This window comes from Varanus komodoensis, unplaced genomic scaffold, assembly GCF_004798865.1.
Source record: "Varanus komodoensis strain SLA01 unplaced genomic scaffold, ASM479886v1 scaffold10, whole genome shotgun sequence".
NCBI lineage: Eukaryota > Metazoa > Chordata > Lepidosauria > Squamata > Varanidae > Varanus > Varanus komodoensis.
The window spans coordinates 3176679-3195172 of NW_025335269.1; the positions used below are offsets into that span (position 1 = coordinate 3176679).

The 18494-nt window shown below is 41.7% G+C and overlaps 1 protein-coding gene across 3 annotated transcripts in view; it reads left to right on the plus strand.

The window, feature by feature from the left end:
• TGFBR1 (transforming growth factor beta receptor 1) overlaps positions 1-17731 on the plus strand; it is a 50198-nt gene extending 32467 nt beyond the window's left edge. For all 3 annotated transcript variants that reach the window (XM_044452812.1, XM_044452823.1, XM_044452815.1), the window contains exons 5-9: positions 3363-3530; positions 7681-7837; positions 13018-13142; positions 13228-13358; positions 13617-17731. In XM_044452812.1, the coding sequence (XP_044308747.1) occupies positions 3363-3530; positions 7681-7837; positions 13018-13142; positions 13228-13358; positions 13617-13742 (707 nt within the window). In that variant the 3' untranslated portion in view covers positions 13743-17731. The remainder of the gene's footprint in view (positions 1-3362; positions 3531-7680; positions 7838-13017; positions 13143-13227; positions 13359-13616) is intronic.
• The last annotated feature ends 763 nt before the right edge of the window (positions 17732-18494 follow it).

The following is an 18494-nucleotide window of genomic DNA, read 5'->3' on the forward strand; positions in this document are numbered from 1 at the left end:
GTGAATCAGTATTGCTTGTCACTATGTTGACCTCAACTCCTGGGCCCTTGTTGGTGCAGTGGCAATCGGGTTGCATGTGTGCTTATTGATACTAAGCCTTTCCCAGAAGGTCTGGTCTCACACTGAATAAATGCCTTTTGATGGAGATAGACATTTCAGTGCCTGGACCAACAGAAAACTGGATAGTGTCCAGGAGTCCAGGGCAATGGTGAGAGGGATGGGCTTCTCACCCTTGCAGCCACCAAGGGCATGTAAGTGGTCATAGAGCCCGTCCTTGTTCCAGAGTGGACATGGAGCTCATCCTTGTTCCAGTCTCAGAGCCAGTACCACGAACCCGCATGCCAGCAGCAACAATCCCAGCCATGTTGCTGGGGTGCCTTTCAGTTCCTGCATCCCAAGAAGAAGCAGGATACCAATAGGCAACACGACAAACTCCTGGATCAAACAAGCCCCTCGCTAATGGTGCAAATATGGTTTGAAGGTCACCTTACAATCTATTCTCCCAGTTGAGAAGCCATAACATCAGGTTGGTGGGTTCTCTCAATTTTGGAAAGTGGATACTATATTGAATTTGACCTTGCACCTCTTGGGACCATTGCCTTCTCCTGTACTGGCAGAAGAGGTTACCATATTACTACCAAAATGAGTGATTAAACCCATCACTCCAACCAATCTCCATTATGGTTTTTACTCATGGTACTTCACCATTCTGAAGAAGGATGGCAGCCTTCATTCCATCTTAGACCTGTGAGATGTAAACTTTTTCATTCCCCACAAGAAGTTCCTCATGGTCTCACTGCAAAACCTTCCGTTGCTGTACCAATAGGACTGGTTCACCTCAATCTGAGGAATGCTTATTGTCATGTGTCTGTTCATCTGGACTACAAGCATAGTCTCTGGTTTCAAATTGGGAGCTGTGAGTTTTCTTTGCTCCCATTTGGCCTTCCACAGCCCCACAAGTCTTTACCACATGCATGGCTGTGGTGTGCACCTATTTCAGGCCACAAGGAATCCAGGTTTTTCCTTACCTGGACAACTGGCTGCTGGTCACCACATCCCAGGAGGATCTCTTGGGCTCCATCTGAAACACATGAATTCTTGGAAAGACTGGGACTCTCTACCGACACCAAGAAATCTGTGCTTCTTCCTGCCCAGTTGATTCTCTACTTTGAGGCAAGGCTAAATTCTGTGATAGCACGTGGTTATCTTCCTGCTGACTCAGTGGTAACACAGGTCAGCTTGGCCCTACAGCTCCAAGTTGAGCCCAGTTCAGGAACTACTGCTTATAGTACAGAAAGCACAGCTCACCTTCCAGCTCCTCAGAGGAAAACATGTTCAGGTCACATCAGACAACACAACAGTGGTGTTCTACCTGAACAAACAGGGCAGCATGGAGTCTGCATCCGTAACCTATTGCATGCTGTAGATCTGGGACTGGTGCCTGAAATAGGATATTACCATTGTAGCCATATGGGTCAGCAACATAATGGCAGACATCTTGAGCAGGAGTCCTGAGGGGACCCACAAAAAAGGAGCTGCATCTGGAGATCCTGAGGCAGCTGTTAGAGGCCAGGGGAACATCACCCATGGACCTTTTCACCATGCTAAACAATGTGGTGTGCAAGTCCTTCTGCTGTTGTGTTGGGCTTGGCCAGGGTTCATTGGAATACACGTTACTTCTTCAATGGGAAGGGATGTTGTTCTACCTGTTCCCACCATTCCTGCTAATCAACAGGGTACTAGCCAAGATCCAGAGAAAGAATATTTATTTATTTATTTTATTTAAAACATTTATATGCCGTCTTTCACTATCACGTCTCAGGACAGCTTACAAGATTAAAACCAATAATCATAACAACAATCAATAAAACATTACAATAAAATTACCAAATACCATAAATCAAATCAGAACAAAACCAAACAAAGCAAAGGCGACTATGAATCAATAAAAATGCTAATTTTTAAAATACTGATTAAATAAAAAGGTTTTAACCTGGCACTGAAAAGAATATAGACTTGGCACCAGGCGAAACTCCCTGGGGAGTGTATTCCATAATCTGGACGCCACCACAGAGAAGGCCCTGTTCCAAGTAGATGTCCTTTTTACTTCCTTTAGGGAGGGTTCTCGGAGCAGGGCCTCTCCCACAGATCTTAAGGGGCGTGAGGGCATATAAGGAATACCTTCTGCATCTTTGTGACCCCATGGTGGACCAGGCAGGCATGGTTCATCCACCTCCTGACAAGACCAGATATCATCTCTTGGAATCATCTGTCTAACAGCATGAAGGATTGGCTGGTACATTGAGAGAACTCTCTCCAACCTGCAATACAGTTGATCCTGGAGACAGAAGTACAGTGGAACTCAAGGCACTTCTACAAGGACAAATGGAACTCCTTTATGCATTTCATCCAGAAGGAAACATTCAAACCATCCTGGACATCTATTCAGCAAATTCTCAATTTCCTTTACATGATCCACACCTAAGGACTAGAACTATCTTCTATCAGAATCTATGTTGTGGCAATTTCTGTCTTCCATGGGATGGCTGAAGGATTCTCTCTCCCATATCTTACAGAGCTGAACCTGATGGTGAAGAAGGTTGCTGGTTTTACAGCCAGGGGGTCCACAAGTGTTTGCAGACTTCCTCTCAACTCAGGTGGTTTTGGAAGACCAGGCTGAACAAAAGAGGAAGCCCACAAATGCTTAGAAGGATGGGGATTTATCCTAATCCTCCTGTCATGCGAACTTAGCCACAGCCTCATGAATTTGGTTTTCTGACTGGTCATACATCCTATGGCAAAGCACATTCCTAAATTCCATGTGTACCCACTAGTCCAGAAAGGCTGGGAAGCTCTGGTTTATAGTCGTGCAGTCCTGGTTTATAGATTGTAGTCCTAGTCCATGCAGATAAATAATTTGTTCCCATTCATATCCTAAAAGGATTCAGACACTTGCAAGGAGAATACTGTCCTGTCCATTTTAAATGAAATGGTATCATACACATTTCTTATATGGCAATGACTTATGTCTCTGGATTCCAGACATTATTCTGGAAGCTTGGAATTCTCAAAAACATATTGTTCACGATGTCATTGTTTATCTGCAATCCTGTGCACATGGGTCACTTAAATCTCATTGATTTCATTGCAATTTAAACCACTGGTATGTGCACAATTGTAGTGATTACTTTTATTATCTGGCATCAGTAGAAATGATTCCCATTGCCTTGAGACCTTATAGCAAGGAAGGTTAAATGAAATACTGACCATGCATGGGATAAGAATAACTTGTGCATTTCATTGGTGTTCATTTTTGTTTTGTCTTTGGAAAGTACTTTTATAGTATGTCTTCTGTTTTGCAGACAATGGTACATGGACACAGCTCTGGTTGGTGTCAGATTATCATGAGCATGGCTCTCTCTTTGATTACCTAAACAGGTATACTGTATCTGTGGAAGGAATGATAAAACTTGCTTTGTCTACTGCAAGTGGACTTGCACATCTTCACATGGAAATTGTTGGTACACAAGGTAATTTACCTCATACAGTCTGTGGGCTCTTATTATGTCCATGTCTGAAAAAATTACATTGTTAAATTTGTGCTCTCATGCACATGTATAAAAATTGCCTAATAATGTACATTAATCAACTCGACTGAATTACCCTGTGGTTGATCCTGGCTGTAAGCATACCACTTCCTGGCTGCTTGCTGTGTTTGCTTTGCATTCAGTTCCTGGAGCTTTAAGAAAACATGGGTTAAAACTCTAGTTTGTTTCTCCTTCAACAATCCAGAGTGCCAGATTCAGACACTGTAGTAAACAAGCCAGAAGCAGGGCACTCCTGAGTTTTTTGTTTCACCGGATGAAAATTGGAAGCAAGTGGTCTGGAGGTAGAGCATTTATTTGTGCACTGCTGTGGCAATTCACGGGCTGTTGTTACATTTGAACTGGGTCACTACCTGATTTCAACTCTCCAACATAACAACCTGTAATCTTTCCTGTTGTTGTTAGTCGCAAAGTCGTGTCCGACCCATCATGACCCCATGGACAACATTCCTCCAGTCCTCCCTGTCCTCCACCATCCCCTTAAGTGAGCTTAAGTCCATTGAAGCTCACACCAACTGCTTCAGTGACTCCATCTAGCCACCTCATTCTCTGCCATCCCCTTCTTCTTTTGCCATCTATTGTTCCCAGCATTAGACTCTTCTCCAGGGAGTCCTTCCTTCTCATTAGGTGGCCAAAGTATTTGAGTTTCATCTTCAGGCTCTGGCCTTCTAAAGAGCAGTCAGGGTTGATCTCCTCTAGGACTGACCGGTTTGATGGCCTTGCGGTCCAACGGACTCGCAGGAGTCTCCACCAGCACCACAGTTCGAAGGCCTCAATTCTTCGGTGCTCAGCCTTCCTTATGGTCCAACTTTCACAGCCATACATTGCAACTGGGAAAACCATAGCCTTGACTATACTCACTTTTGTTGGCAGGGTGATGTCTCTGCTTTTTAGTATGCTATCTAGATTTGCCATAGCATTCCTCCCCAGGAGCGAGCGTCTTTTAATTTCTTGACTGCAGTCCCTGTCTGCGGTGATCTTGGGGCCCAGGAAAATAAAATCTGTCACTACCTCCATTTCTTCCCCATCTATTTGCCAGGAAGTGAGAGGACCGGATGCTATGATCTTAGTTTTCTTAATGTTGAGTTTCAAGCCAACTTTTGCACTCTCCTCCTTCACCCGCATCAAGAGGCTCTAGTTCCTCTTCACTTTCTGCCATGAGAGTGGTATCATCTGGATATCTGAGGTTGTTGATATTTCTCCCAGCAATCTTAATTCCAATTGGTGATTCATCTAGCCCCGCCTTTCTCATGATTTGCTCTGCATATAAGTTAAATAGGCAGGGCAACAGTATACAGCCTTGCCAAACTCCTTTCTCAATTTTGCACCAATCAGTGTTTCCATGTCCAGTTCTCACTGTTGCTTCTTGACCCGCATATAGGTTTCTCAAGAGACAAATAAGATGGTCAGTTACTCCCATCTCTTTAAGAACATGCCACAGTTTGTTGTGATCCACACAGTCAAAGGCTTTAGCATAGTCAATGAAGCAGAAGTAGATCTTTTTCTGGAACTCCCTAGCTTTCTCCATGATCCACCGTATGTTGGCAATTTGATCTCTAGTTCCTCTCCCTCTTCGAAATCGTGCCTGTACTTCTGGTAGTTCTCGGTCCACATAGTGCTGGAGTCTAGCTTGTAGGATTTGGAGCATTACTTTGCTAGCATGTGAAATGAATGCAATGGTGCGGTAGTTTGAACATTCTTTGGCATTGCCCTTCTTTGAGATGGGAATGTAAACTGACATTTTCCAATCCTGTGGCCACTGTTGAGTTTTCCAAATTTGCTGGCATATTGAGTGTAGCACTTTTACTGCATCGTCTTTTAAGATTTTGAATAGCTCAGCTGGAATATTGTCACCTCCACTAGCTTTGTTGTTGCTCAGATGTCCTAAGGCCCAGTTGACCTCACATTCCAGGATGTCTGGCTCGAGGTCAGTGACCACCCCATCAGGGATGTTAAGCTCTTTCTTGTATAGTTCCTCTGTGTAATCTTGCCATCTCTTCTGCCTCTGTTAGGTCCCTGCCATTTTGGTCCTTTATCATGCCCATCTTTGTATGAAACGTTCCCTTCATATCTCCAATTTTCCTGAAGAGATCTCTGGTCCTCCCTATTCTATTGTTTTCTTCTATTTCTTTGCACTGTTCATTTAAGAAGGCCTTCTTATCTCTTCTAGCTATTCTCTGGAATTCTGCATTCAGTTGGGTGTATCTTTCCTTTTCTCCCTTGCCTTTCGCTTGCTTTCTTTCCTCAGCTATTTGTAAAGCTTCCTCAGACAGCCATTTTGCTTTCTTGCATTTCTTTTTCTTTGGGATGGTTTTAGTTGCTACCTCTTGTACAATGTTGCGAACCTCCGTCCATAGTTCTTCAGGCACTCTGTCTATCAGATCTAATTCCTTAAATGTATTTGTCACCTCTACTGTATATTCATCAGGGATATGATTTAGGTCAAACCTGAGTGGCCTAGTGCTTTTCCCTACTTTCTTCAATTTAAGCCTAAATTTTGCAACAAGAAGCTCATGATCTGAGCCACAGTCAGCTCCTGGTCTAGTTTTTAGTGACTGTATAGAGCTTCTCCATCTTTGGCTGCAGAACACATAGTCAGTCTGATTTCTGTGTTGACCGTCTGGTGATGTCCATGTGTAGAGTCGTCTCTTGGGTTGCTGGAAAAGAGTGTTTGCTATGACCATCGTATTCTCTTGACAAAATTCTACCAGCCTGTGCCCTGCTTCATTTTGTACTCCAAGGCCAAACTTGCCTGTTATTCCAGTTATCTTTTGGCTTCCTACTTTAGCATTCCAATCCCCCATGATGATGAGGACATCATTTTTTGGTGTTAATTCTAGAAGGTGTTGTAGCCTTCATGGTCAACTTCAGCCTCTTCAGCACCAGTGGTTGGAGCATAGACTTGGACTACTGCGATGTTGAATGGATTGCATTGGATTCGAATTGAGATCATTCTGTCATTTTGGGGATTGTATGCCTGTACTGCTTTTCCTACTCTTTTATTGCCTATGAAGGCTACTCCATTTCTTCTGAGGGATTCTTGCCCGCAGTAGTATACCTGATGATCAGCTGAATTAAATTCACCCATTCCTGTCCATTTTAGTTCACTGATTCCTAAGATGTCGATGTTCAGTCTTGTCATCTCTTGTTTGACCACATTCAGCTTGCCTTGATTCATTGATCTTACATTCCAGGTTCCTATGGAGTATAGATCTTTGCTGCATCAGACTCTCCTTTTACCACCAGATACATCTGCAACTGAGTGTCCTTTCGGCTTTGACCCAGTCACTTCATTCTTTCTGGCGCTACTAGTACTAGCCCTCCGCTCTTCCCCAGTAGCATATTGGACACCTTCCGACCTGAGGGGCTCATCTTCCGGCGTCATATCTTTTTGCTTTTGGTTCTGTCCATGGGGTTTTCATGGCAAGGATACTGGAGTGGGTTGCCATTTCCTTCTCCAGTGGATCATGTTTTGTGAGAGCTCTCTGCTGTGACCTGTCTGTCTTGGGTGTCCCTGCACGGCATAGCTCATAGCTTCATTGAGCTGTGCAAGCCCCTTCGCCACAACTAGGCAGTGATCCATGAAGGAGAATCTTTCCTAGTTCTACTTAAAGATGCTAAGAATTGAATCATGAACAGTTTGCATGCAATGCATATATAAAGTACCCTTGAGCTCAAGCTTATCCTACCAATGCTGAAATGTATTGATAAACTTCAGATTCCTCAGGTTTGAGAATAAGTTAAAGCTTTGGTTGCAGTAGTACCAGAAATAATACTCGTACAACACTTCTCCTAATCAGTTAAGAGCTTCACCATCTTGCTAACCTTATTCAAATTTGTCAAATAGTTCAGTTTGAAAAAATCATGACCTTTCACCTCTCTTTCTAATTTTACAAGCTCTCAAAATTGTTCAAACCATAAATGGATATTCAGATAACTATTTATGAAGGTTGTTTAACACCAAAATTTTGCCAAAGATCAAGACTAAATTTTGATTTTCATGTGTAACAATCAAGAAGCTTCTGCTTGGAAAATACTATTCAACTAATGATCTGTTTTGTTTGTTTCAATGCAGGAAAACCAGCTATAGCTCATAGAGATTTGAAATCAAAAAATATCTTAGTAAAAAAAAATGGAACATGTTGTATTGCAGATTTAGGTCTGGCTGTAAGACACGATTCTGCTACAGACACAATAGATATTGCACCAAACCACAGGGTAGGAACAAAAAGGTAAAATACCATTCTCTTTTAACAGAATGTGTGAAGTAACTGTTAATTTGAAGACAATACTTTCCAGGGTGTACTGACAGCAGTTACTTATGCAATGGAAATCTGCAATTTCTTACTGTGCTGGTTTGGGTATGGAAAACCTAGTGTCTCATTCTTTTCACCTTCCCCACTGGCACTGCTGAGTGGTTATCTTCCACCTTAGGTAGGCCAACATGACTGACTGAAAAGTGCTCAGTTTCAGGGCAGGATACATCCTTCATCTCAGCAGCCATTTTGTTTAATAAAATACATTGGTGCCTTGAACTTAAAATGTTCCAGAGTTTGAACACTAAAATCCACATACAATCATTCCAAAGGTTGAACGATGCTTCCAAATTCAAACTGCAGGTGCAGTGAAAATATGCCTCAGTGCTTTTTGATCCATTCTCAGTGCTTTTTCAATTGTTCTTAAAGCCCAAATGGGTACTGTTTAGGGTCTGGGAATGGATTAATTCACTTTCCATTACTTCTAATGGGGAACATTGCTTCGAACTTCGAACAATTCAGAGTTCAAATGGCCTCCTAAAACGAATTAAGTTTGAAGTATGAGGCACCACTGTAACAGTAAGCAAATAAAATAACTGTGGAGAGGGAGGATGTGCCCTGTCCTTGAAACCAGTGATCTTTCAACCATCCATGTCTACTGTCTCAGAAAATTTATGCAAGTAGTCTTGAAAATGTTTGTAAATGGTAAAATTGCTTGTAATTGCTATTTGGCTGATCTATTACAACATCTCATGATAAATGGAAAGTACCGTCTTTCTGAACTACACCACTCAGTCTTCAGATGGATTCATGATGGAATGATCCTGCATTTAAAAACAAAAACATGAAGTTTAGTTTCCCATTGCCAAATCATTTTCTAAACAGGAGAAACATTCCATCATGTCAAACCTCATCTGCAGCCTGAATTTATAAAACCCAGTTACTCAGCTGCTTAGGTTCCCAAAACTCCCTATTCCCAAACAAGAGGATTTGCTTTTGTTGTTACTTGAGCCAGGAACATTGTGTGAATGGATGTGCATTCTTTTAAAGCATGTACCCAAGTATGTACTTTCCCCTATGGCTGAATTGTAAAAATGCTTTTTTTTTTCTTTTCAAAGTAGACATTTTTAAGTGCAAATTTTTATAATGTGTTTTCTTGTCTGGAAAACATGCTTGTATTTGGGAGTGAATGGGGCAAGTTCTGGTAGAAAGAAATACAGTGGTACCTCGGTTCACAAACACCTCAGTTCACGACCAAGTAGGAACTTGAACAGAAATTTTGGCAAAATTTTGCCTCCTTTCACGAACTCAGCATCGGGTGACGACCACGATCGCAGCCATGTTCCCACACGAACATGATCATTGCTATCTTACCTGCAGGAAAACTCCAAACAATAACATTCTCCCCACCCACCAGGAGGGGGAGCCATGTGCTCACCTTGGTCGAGGCCTTCCTGGCTCCTCACGGCTGCCCCACTTCCTAGCTGGAGGAAGGACCTCTCGCAGGCACTCGCCTGGCTCCGGGAGCGGGGGAGCAAGAGTGGGAGGCTGGAGAGGTGAGTGCGGGGCAGCTCCCCCAGCTGGGAGAGGGCTGCGAGGAGGGAGGTAAGGGCTGCTTTCCATGGGCCGAGGCAAGAGTGGCGACTTGCCCTGAGAAGGCTGCAGCAGAGGCCCTGCTTCCGCTCTACCTCGCCCCATCCACCCCTGGGCTCAGCAAGGCGGCCGCGGCTTGGCCTGCAGCCCAGGGACATGGCTCATATTTTTGTGGTTTAAAAAAAAAGTTTTTATTTATTTAAAATTTTTTGTACTGTCCTTTATGTATAACATAAAGTTATGGTTCAGAACAGATTAACCTTATTTATCTTGAGCCTTACAGGGAAATTTGACTTGGTTCGCGACCAATTCAGGTAGCGACCAGAGTTGTGGAACGGATTAAGTTCATGAACCAAGGTACCACTGTAAAGGATCAAAACAAAATTCTTGTACATACCCCTGTTCAATCTTTTTCTCTGTAGGTGCTTTTCTTGCAGTTTTATAGTGCACTCTAGTGGCCACAGAGATAGTTAGACAAGAAAGACAATGCAGAACTATAAATAGCATAGTTTTTCTGAGTTTATGGAGCATTTTCCTTCATCCTGAGATGATACTTCCCTGTGGTTCAGAATGACTCAGTCTTGAAATTGCCTCTCTTGGGGGCTGGGGGGGGTGGCATTTAATCCTATCCTGAGCAGTGTAGAGACCAGTTGGGTTTGGTTGGAGCTGTCAAGCATCCAACCATTTATTTGTTACTTAAGGATTTTCCATCTAGTTTTACCTTTCCAAAACACATTTCCCCTTCTCCAGTGTTCTAGGCCTCTCACCAAACCCCTCTCAGCATGTCTCAGCAGGGACTGAGAAAACTTCTAGAGTGCTGAAGTGGGAGCAACAGAACTCAACTGGGGCTTCTCATGGTTTTCACTGTCCCTATACTGTGTTGGGCAGGATTCAGTTGCAGCACAGCATTAATGTGAGTGCTCCTGGCCTTTTTCTCAGTGCCAGCTCTGCAGAAGCCTGTGGTTTGAAGTGGGACTTAAATGCTGCCTGTTTTGCCCATGGGATCACTACTTTGCCCATGGCATCTCTAGGCAGCTAGAGATCAGTCTGTCTGTCTGCTGGAAATTGCTCCTGTATATCTGCTTCCCTCCACTTCCCCTACTATCTTCCTCAATAGGGGTAATAGCCTCTGAGGAAAAATCCTCAAATCCTCCTTGCAAAAGGATTCTTCGCAAGGCTAAGGCTGATTACGAGCTGAGACTTGCCAAGAATATCAAGAGCAACAAAAAAGGCTTCTTTCAGCATGTAAATAGGAAGAGGAAGGGGAGACAAGTAGTGGGACCACTAAATAAGGAGGAAGGAGATCCAGTGACTGATGTGAGGGAACAGGCACAGATGCTAAATGACTATTTTGCCTGTGTTCTCCCCAAAGCAGGACGGGGATATCCTCATAGGTCGGGGACTTAGGGGCACAGATTAGAGTCACTCCCCTTGAAGTCGAGGGGCTCCTCAGGGCATTGGACATTACAAAGGCGCCAGGCCCTGACGGGTTATACCCGAGAGTACTTAGAGAGTTGGCAGGGGTTCTCTCATGCCCGCTGGCCTCCATTTTTGACACCTCGTGGAGAACAGGTGAAGCTCCAGAGGACTGGAGGGTGGCATCAGTGGTCCCAATTTTCAAAAAGAGTAGTAGAAAGGACATGGGGAATTAAAGACCGGTTAGCCTTACGTCCATTGTAGGAAAAACAATGGAAAGGCTCATAATAGAGTGAGATCTAGTGATGCTAGATAGGGAAGGGAGGCTGACAGCCACACAACACAGTTTTCACAAAAACAGGTCCTGCCAGACAAACCTTGTGGAATTCTATGACAAGGTTTGAAGATGGCTAGATGGAGGGGATGCAGTGAATGTGGTATACCTGAATTTCAGCAAGGCCTTTGACAAAGTGCCCCATGATATCCTGGTGGAGAAACTGAGGCGTTTTGGGATACACCCAAGCACTGTCTGGTGGATTAGGGCATGGCTGACTGACCAAAAGCAGAAGGTAACCATTAGTGGGGAATCATCGGGATAGCGGCCAGTAACAACTGGGGTCCCCCAGGGCTCTGTCCTGGGGCTGATCCTGTTTAATGTTTTCATTAAAGACATGGAAGAAGGGGTGAACAGTGTGCTGATCAAATTTGCAGACGACACTAAAACTGGAGCAATGGCCACAACTGAGGAGCAGGTACTCCAGATACAAAAGGATCTGGACAGACTATGGAAGTGGGCAGGAGACAACAGGATGACGTTCAGTGTGGATAAGTGCAAGGTCTTGCACTTGGGGCATAGGAATACCTGTTATAAGTACAGGTTAGGGGACAAGTGGCTGGAGAGCAACACTTGTGAAAGGGACTTCAGGGTACTGGTTGACTGCAGGCTAAACATGAGTCAGCCATGTGATGCGGTGGTTAAGAGGGCGAACGCCACCCTTGGTTGCATGGCCAGAAGTGTGGCTTCTAGATCAAGAGAGGTATTACTACCACTCTATATGACTCTGGTGTGCCCGCAACTGGAGTATTGTGCTCGGTTTTGGGCCCTTCATTACAATAAGGATAAGCCAGGTTAGAGTCAGTGCAGCATAGGGCCACAAGGTTGGTGGCCAGTTTGCAGGGGATGCCATATAAGGCGAGACTGAGGGAACTGGGTCTCTTCAGCCTGGAGGAAGAGGAGACTCAGAGGAGATATATGTTGGCGACATACAGGTATGTGAGGGGATGTCATCTGCTCTCCCCTGCAGAGGAAGGCAGGACGCGCTCCAATGGAGCAAAGCTCAGGGAACCAAGGTTCCATTTAGATGCCAGGAAGCACTTCCTGACAGTTAGGACCCCGAGGGTGTGGAATAGGCTTCCACGAGAGGTCGTTGAGGCCCCATTGGTGAGGGTGTTCAAAGATAGGCTGGACATGCACATGGTGGGCATGTCGTGAGCAGAGCCGGCTGGTGCTGGAGGTCAGACTAGATGGCCCGGGAGACCCCTTCTGACTCGCTCCGTTTCCATTTTTCTAGGTTTCTAAAATATATTGTGGGGTTGAGGAAGGGTAATCACAGTTAAGGAGGGTGGTTTGCAGGAGGAAAATGGCCCAAGAAGGAAGACTCTCTTCATACTGTTTTCGCCTTCAAAACTGCCTGAAAATATAGTGGAGCTTCCTGTGATGTCAAACATTAAATAATCCCATCTCAATTTGTAGACATGATTTAAAATAAAACACAGGACAGTTTTAGGTGTCTTTACTGTCCGTAGCTGAAGAGGACACCTTTCCAACCATCTGATTTTGGCCCTAGAGAACATCGATATATCAAGGAAAGGAACTGAGCTGACTGACTCTTTGTAGCTTATTGGCTGTGGAACAGGCAGACACTGTTTAAATGACAACACTTCACAGGAATCCAGTAGCCCTTTGTTGTAGTTGTTTCATTAGAAGCACTGATCAGTGCCTTCGGTTGGAGTGGAAAGCTAGGACAATAGTGAGATGATGCCAAACCGACAAAGTGGTTATGGCTACTTATAATCCCTCAACTAAAGAAAATGATGTTGAAAATCGTGAATTTGTAAATAATATCTATTCATTGTTATGTTAATAGGTACATGGCTCCTGAGGTACTTGATGATTCTATAAACATGAAGCATTTTGAATCTTTCAAAAGAGCAGACATTTATGCAATGGGATTAGTTTTCTGGGAAATAGCTCGTCGGTGTTCAATTGGTGGTAGGTATAAGAAGAAATAAAATATAATTTCCTTTATCACACTTATGTCAGACCCTTAAGCTGCATTTTTGTTTGTGCGTATCAGGAATTCATGAAGATTATCAATTACCCTATTACGACCTAGTCCCTTCTGACCCTTCAGTTGAAGAAATGCGGAAAGTTGTTTGTGAACAGAAGCTAAGACCCAATATTCCAAACAGGTGGCAGAGCTGTGAGGTGAGAATTTTCAAGATCAGAATATTTAAACATACTTAAATCAATGGAATGTTAGAATGTGAGAATGTGAGTTTAAATTTTTATTTTGAATTGTGGATTTTAGGATATTTTGCTTTCTTGGAGGATATTAATTCAAATTTGATCTGTTGACACAAGTTGATCACAGAAATTTAAAACATTTTAACTGCCTACTTTGTGATAACAGAAATGTAAATTATTGTATGCAAACTAAAGTTACTGTTTTCTTTTGCATTACAGGCATTACGAGTAATGGCCAAAATTATGCGGGAATGTTGGTATGCCAATGGTGCAGCAAGGCTAACAGCTTTACGCATTAAGAAAACGCTGTCACAGCTCAGTCAGCAAGAAGGCATAAAAATGTAGTCTTGATATTGAAGGAAACTCTTAAAGGTCCATATCTGCACCTGGTTTGTGCATTGAGAAGGCTAATTGTTCTACCTCACTGAGGGAACAGAAGGATATTGCTGCCTTATACACAGGATAGGAAGATCAGTTATTAGCCCAAGATTTCTATAGATGCAGTAAACAGTTGTACAGATTCTTATTGTGCACTATGAACACCTCTTTCCCAGGGCACTAGCCTAGCTTCAGTAATATGTAACTCATTTTTAAAGGTTAACACTGGTCTCTGTTTTGTTGAGAACACGAAGATCATGCTTCAGATAGTGGCACTGGTGCACACTATTTATTGCATTGAAGGATGTCTTGAACATTTTCTTAAGCTATTTGCTTTGCTCATGATGGTACACTGTATATTCTGAACCACTCTTGGCTTATTCTTACCAGATTGTGTAGTCTTTGACTACCAGTACATGACTATTGGACACTTTTTATCAGGATTTAGAGACATGACTGCATTCAACTGAGAGGAACATGCACAGTATATGCAATTATATTTTATACTATATTTCTGCTTTTTCACTTCAGAACATTACTTGCCTTGTACATTGTACTGTACCTGTTAGTGCCACTTCTGAATCTTAAATGCAGTTCAGTAGGGACATGCAAAAACTTTGGTGCTTATAGTGTGACATTAAATGATATGGCTCTTAGCTAAAAGGGGATTCCATATTCACATGTGAATTCCTTTCTTTTTACCAAAAACTCCAATTCTGTAGACTGTAGGAATTGAAGTGTACAGATTTATTAAGTGCTATTGCAGTTGTACGTCACAATGAATTGTAGTATCAAAAGTGACATTTAACTTTTAAGGACTCTTGTAAAAAGCACTTGAAGGTTCTTTTAAAATTTGATATGAGTACTCACCTGTTTAAAATAAATTCTAGCTCTTGAATGCCATCTATGGGCGGGGGGGCGGGGGGAGTTTCAGTAAGACCTTAACTGTTCAAAGAATAGCACTTTGCTAAAATAGAAGCTGATCCCTGTTTTTCCAAGAGTGCTCCACATATGAAAATAATGCATGCATCTGGCCTTAATAGTTATAATCTATATGTGCAAAATGGGATATTTCCCAGCATCTGGGGCTGCTATGTAGATCAGGTTAATACTCGATGTCTTGACAGATAGTCCACACTGTTGGTTATTTCTGTACCATTGTATAATTTTGGGGAGGTGCAGGGACTGAATCTCGGCTTTCTACCCCCTGCCCATTTGCACAGATGGAGCTGTTAAAATTTTCTGCATTGGCCATCTCCAACTTACGGGGAAGAGCCTCATATGCAAGTCTGACCTGAGACCTCCATCTGTTAACTGGGAACCTGTAAGCCATTTTTTCTCAGCATACACTTAACTAGAAAACTTGGTTTCTAACTAATGGGTTTAGTTCTGCAAAACAGCAAAAAAATCCCAAATTAAAATATCTGGTGCCGACACCAAGGACACTGAAAATATGCACAACAATTGTGTTTAAAGGTATATTTTGAATGTCTCTTAAATATTTAAATCTTGCACACAAGTTGGATCACTACTAATATCTTTAAAACAATTATATTTATAAAAGAAAGAGAAAAGAAATGGGAGTCTTAAACTAGTCTTGATTTGCATAAAATTTAAAATGTGTTAAACAAAAGGCATCAGCTTGGCTTTGCCTTTATTCAACACAGAGATGAATTAAAAGTGTAGATTTCAAGATTTGCAATCATTTTACACGAATGCAGAAAAATAGTAAACATTAACTGTGTAGCAGCTATCTGTTATCTTAACTATCCATAACTCCCTCCAGTTAAAATGATTTTTCTATTTTAGTTTATTACATATCCAGAATATATAACATACCTTGTAAAAGGAGACCACTGTAAAGTAGCTCAAAATTTTAGGGAGGTCTTTTTTTCTGTTCTTTAAGTAGGCTTTGCAACAGGCAAATTGCCTATCCTGAAAATTGTACACAGTTATTTGTGGCTTTGGCTGTAACATAATTTGAATTTTGTTTATATGTTTTCCATTGTTTGTCAATGTCTTGTGAATGAGTGTCTGCATATAATATAGAACTTTTTATCTGTTGCTTGCAAGATCATGTACAAATTTGTCATGGAAAAATTAGAGTATTTCCTCAGCTTGGTTTTCCTCCCCAAATCAGGAAAATCTGGGAAGTATCCAGGAACAATTTGGTGTTTCAGAAGGTTTCCCCATTTCTTTTTGCTGTCTCTGCTGCCTTCCCAGGTCATTCCTGGCAGACTCCAAAGCACCATCCCAGTCTTCCATTTTCCTTATTTTCAAGTGGGAGTGCAGAAGCAGCAGTAGCCACAACAGCAGCGTGAAGGAAGTGTTTTTCTTTCTCTTCTTCCTTGAGCCTCCCAGTGTACTGCAAAGCATTTTATTACAAGATGGCAGTTCTTAAGGAGCACTGCCCTTAGTTCTGGGGCACTATGGAGAAGCAGAGGAAGGAAGCAAAAGTTTTATTTATTCTAACAGCTGCTGTGTTTTCCATGACCCATTTGGAAGTAAAACGAAGGGTGGGAAAGTGCCTTGGGATCTGGAGCAGGAGGGAATCCATGGGACCCTTCATCAAGCTGGAGAAGGGTATAGTGGAGTTCAGAGATGGGGATGGGGGCGGTGTCTTAAAAGCTTGCCTGCCTTTCGAAGCAATCTCTTAAGAGTCGTAGAAGCTGATTTTTGATTTTCCATGACCTGGTAATAAGATCTTTAAACTTTTACCCACAAAAGCATTAATATTTTTAGATATAATATTGTTTTGTTCTGAAGAGTCCAGGGGACCAAAATATTTTAGCACTCTTAACATTAATTTTATATCATTTCAAAGATATACTAGAATGGTTTCTGGTATACTACTGAAGTGAACAATTGTAAATCTTCACACCATATGCATTTGATATCAGTTTTTATACAGTTTTTTAGTCTAAAATTGTTTTGAGATCATGACATATGATCAGATTACTTACAGAATGTATTGAAAGAATTCTGTACTTGGAATGCTGGAACTTGCTAGGGACTTTTAATCCTCATAAGCTGGAGTTTTATTATATATTTCAATTTGCCTGCCCAGATGTTCATAGCCTTTCATATTATCATGTGAAATAGGCTATTCTAGCAAAATAATGCTTTGTCAGATGAATGCCAAGAATCCACATTTTATTTAGCTCCTGTTTCTACTGTGCCATTAAAGTGGTTTCAATAGTATTTCAGTGGTTTTACATGTTTTTTTAATCAGTTGCTTTAAACTTAAATTACCTCTTTAAAAGACCAAGGTACATTTACCTCATTGTGTGTATAATGTTTAATGTTTTTTCCCAAATTTTCTAAAGGTTGGTTATTACATGTCGCATAAATATGTCTCTACAATTATAGGTATTATACTGATAAGCCTGCAACATTGCTGGTACTTAACTGGCTCATCCAAAGCTCTGTGTAGGCTTTGCCACTTGGAACCTCTTTTAAAGTGGGCTTTCCTGTCAACTTCAGTGTTTGGGGGCGGGGTGCTTCTTGTGCTTTGTGTAGATGTATGCACTGCGTGGCCTCTGATACAAATTCACTGCTTGTGTGGGAGTTGTGCGTGCACGTTGGAGCATTTGCATATTTAAACAGGACATGGATTGAGCTGATTGTATCTTCTGCCCAGATTGCATATTTTATTTCTGTCTTGTGGGGGTTTTTTGGCAAATATATTTGCTGTTTTGTCAATGTAGCATCAGCCCTTCCAGAGCTATATGGGTAATTTTTACATTTTGAATGATACATTTTGAGAATCTGTACAAATGTGTCACTTCTAAGCCTTACAAGAATTGTTCATTTCCCTGTATATGCCTGATAATTATGTATTTGTAGAGTATGCAACAGAGAATTGTAAATGGTAGAAGAGTGATGGTTCTTGTTGAATGCTAACACTACGGTAGAAAATAATAAAGCGATGAAAGATTTTTCTTTTTTTAAATAGATATATGTGTATGTTTCTTCTTGGGGTACAGAAATTTAAATCATTGGTAATTCTACCAAATTCATCTATTGTTCTGTTATGACAAATGTTCTATTTTCTTAAAACAGGCATACTAACTAGAGAGTAGATGTGCTTGAGAACTCTGCAGTGAATTGTGCTATAGAAACAAAGAAACAGAGCGAGTCAGAAGGGATCTCCTGGGCCATCTGACCCCGGGCTCCACCTGGCTCCAGTCATGACATGCCACATGTCATGACGTTATTCAGATCTACTGTATAATCAAAGCACAGTTATCATTTCAATTTTGCACATTTCCAAATGTTCCAATATAGTCGTTAGCTCAAAAACAGTAACAAAATGCATTTTAAGATACTTTAGAAATGCATTATTTGTGAGAAGATACATTCAGTAAAGGTATGTATATGCAAATTTTCAAGCAGAGTTTTTAAAGCCACAGATTAGCCAAAATAAGCTGAAGAACATATGTGAAACTGATATGGACTTTGAATTGTTATCCCTACTTGTGAGAACTAGAATTTTAGATTGGGCATGGATAAAAAGGGCTTGGGTTTATGCTAGCTCAATGGTATTTGACATTTTCCTCCCTTTGCAGAGCAGTGTTCCATGCTATCACAAACTGCTTTTCTAATTCCCCTCAGTTTCAGAGCAATTTATTTTGGAGTGGGGTTCTCTTCAAGGAGAAAAAAGTCTGAATTTCCCCTGGGAACTCAGAATTACTTTTCTTTTGATTCCAGATATACATT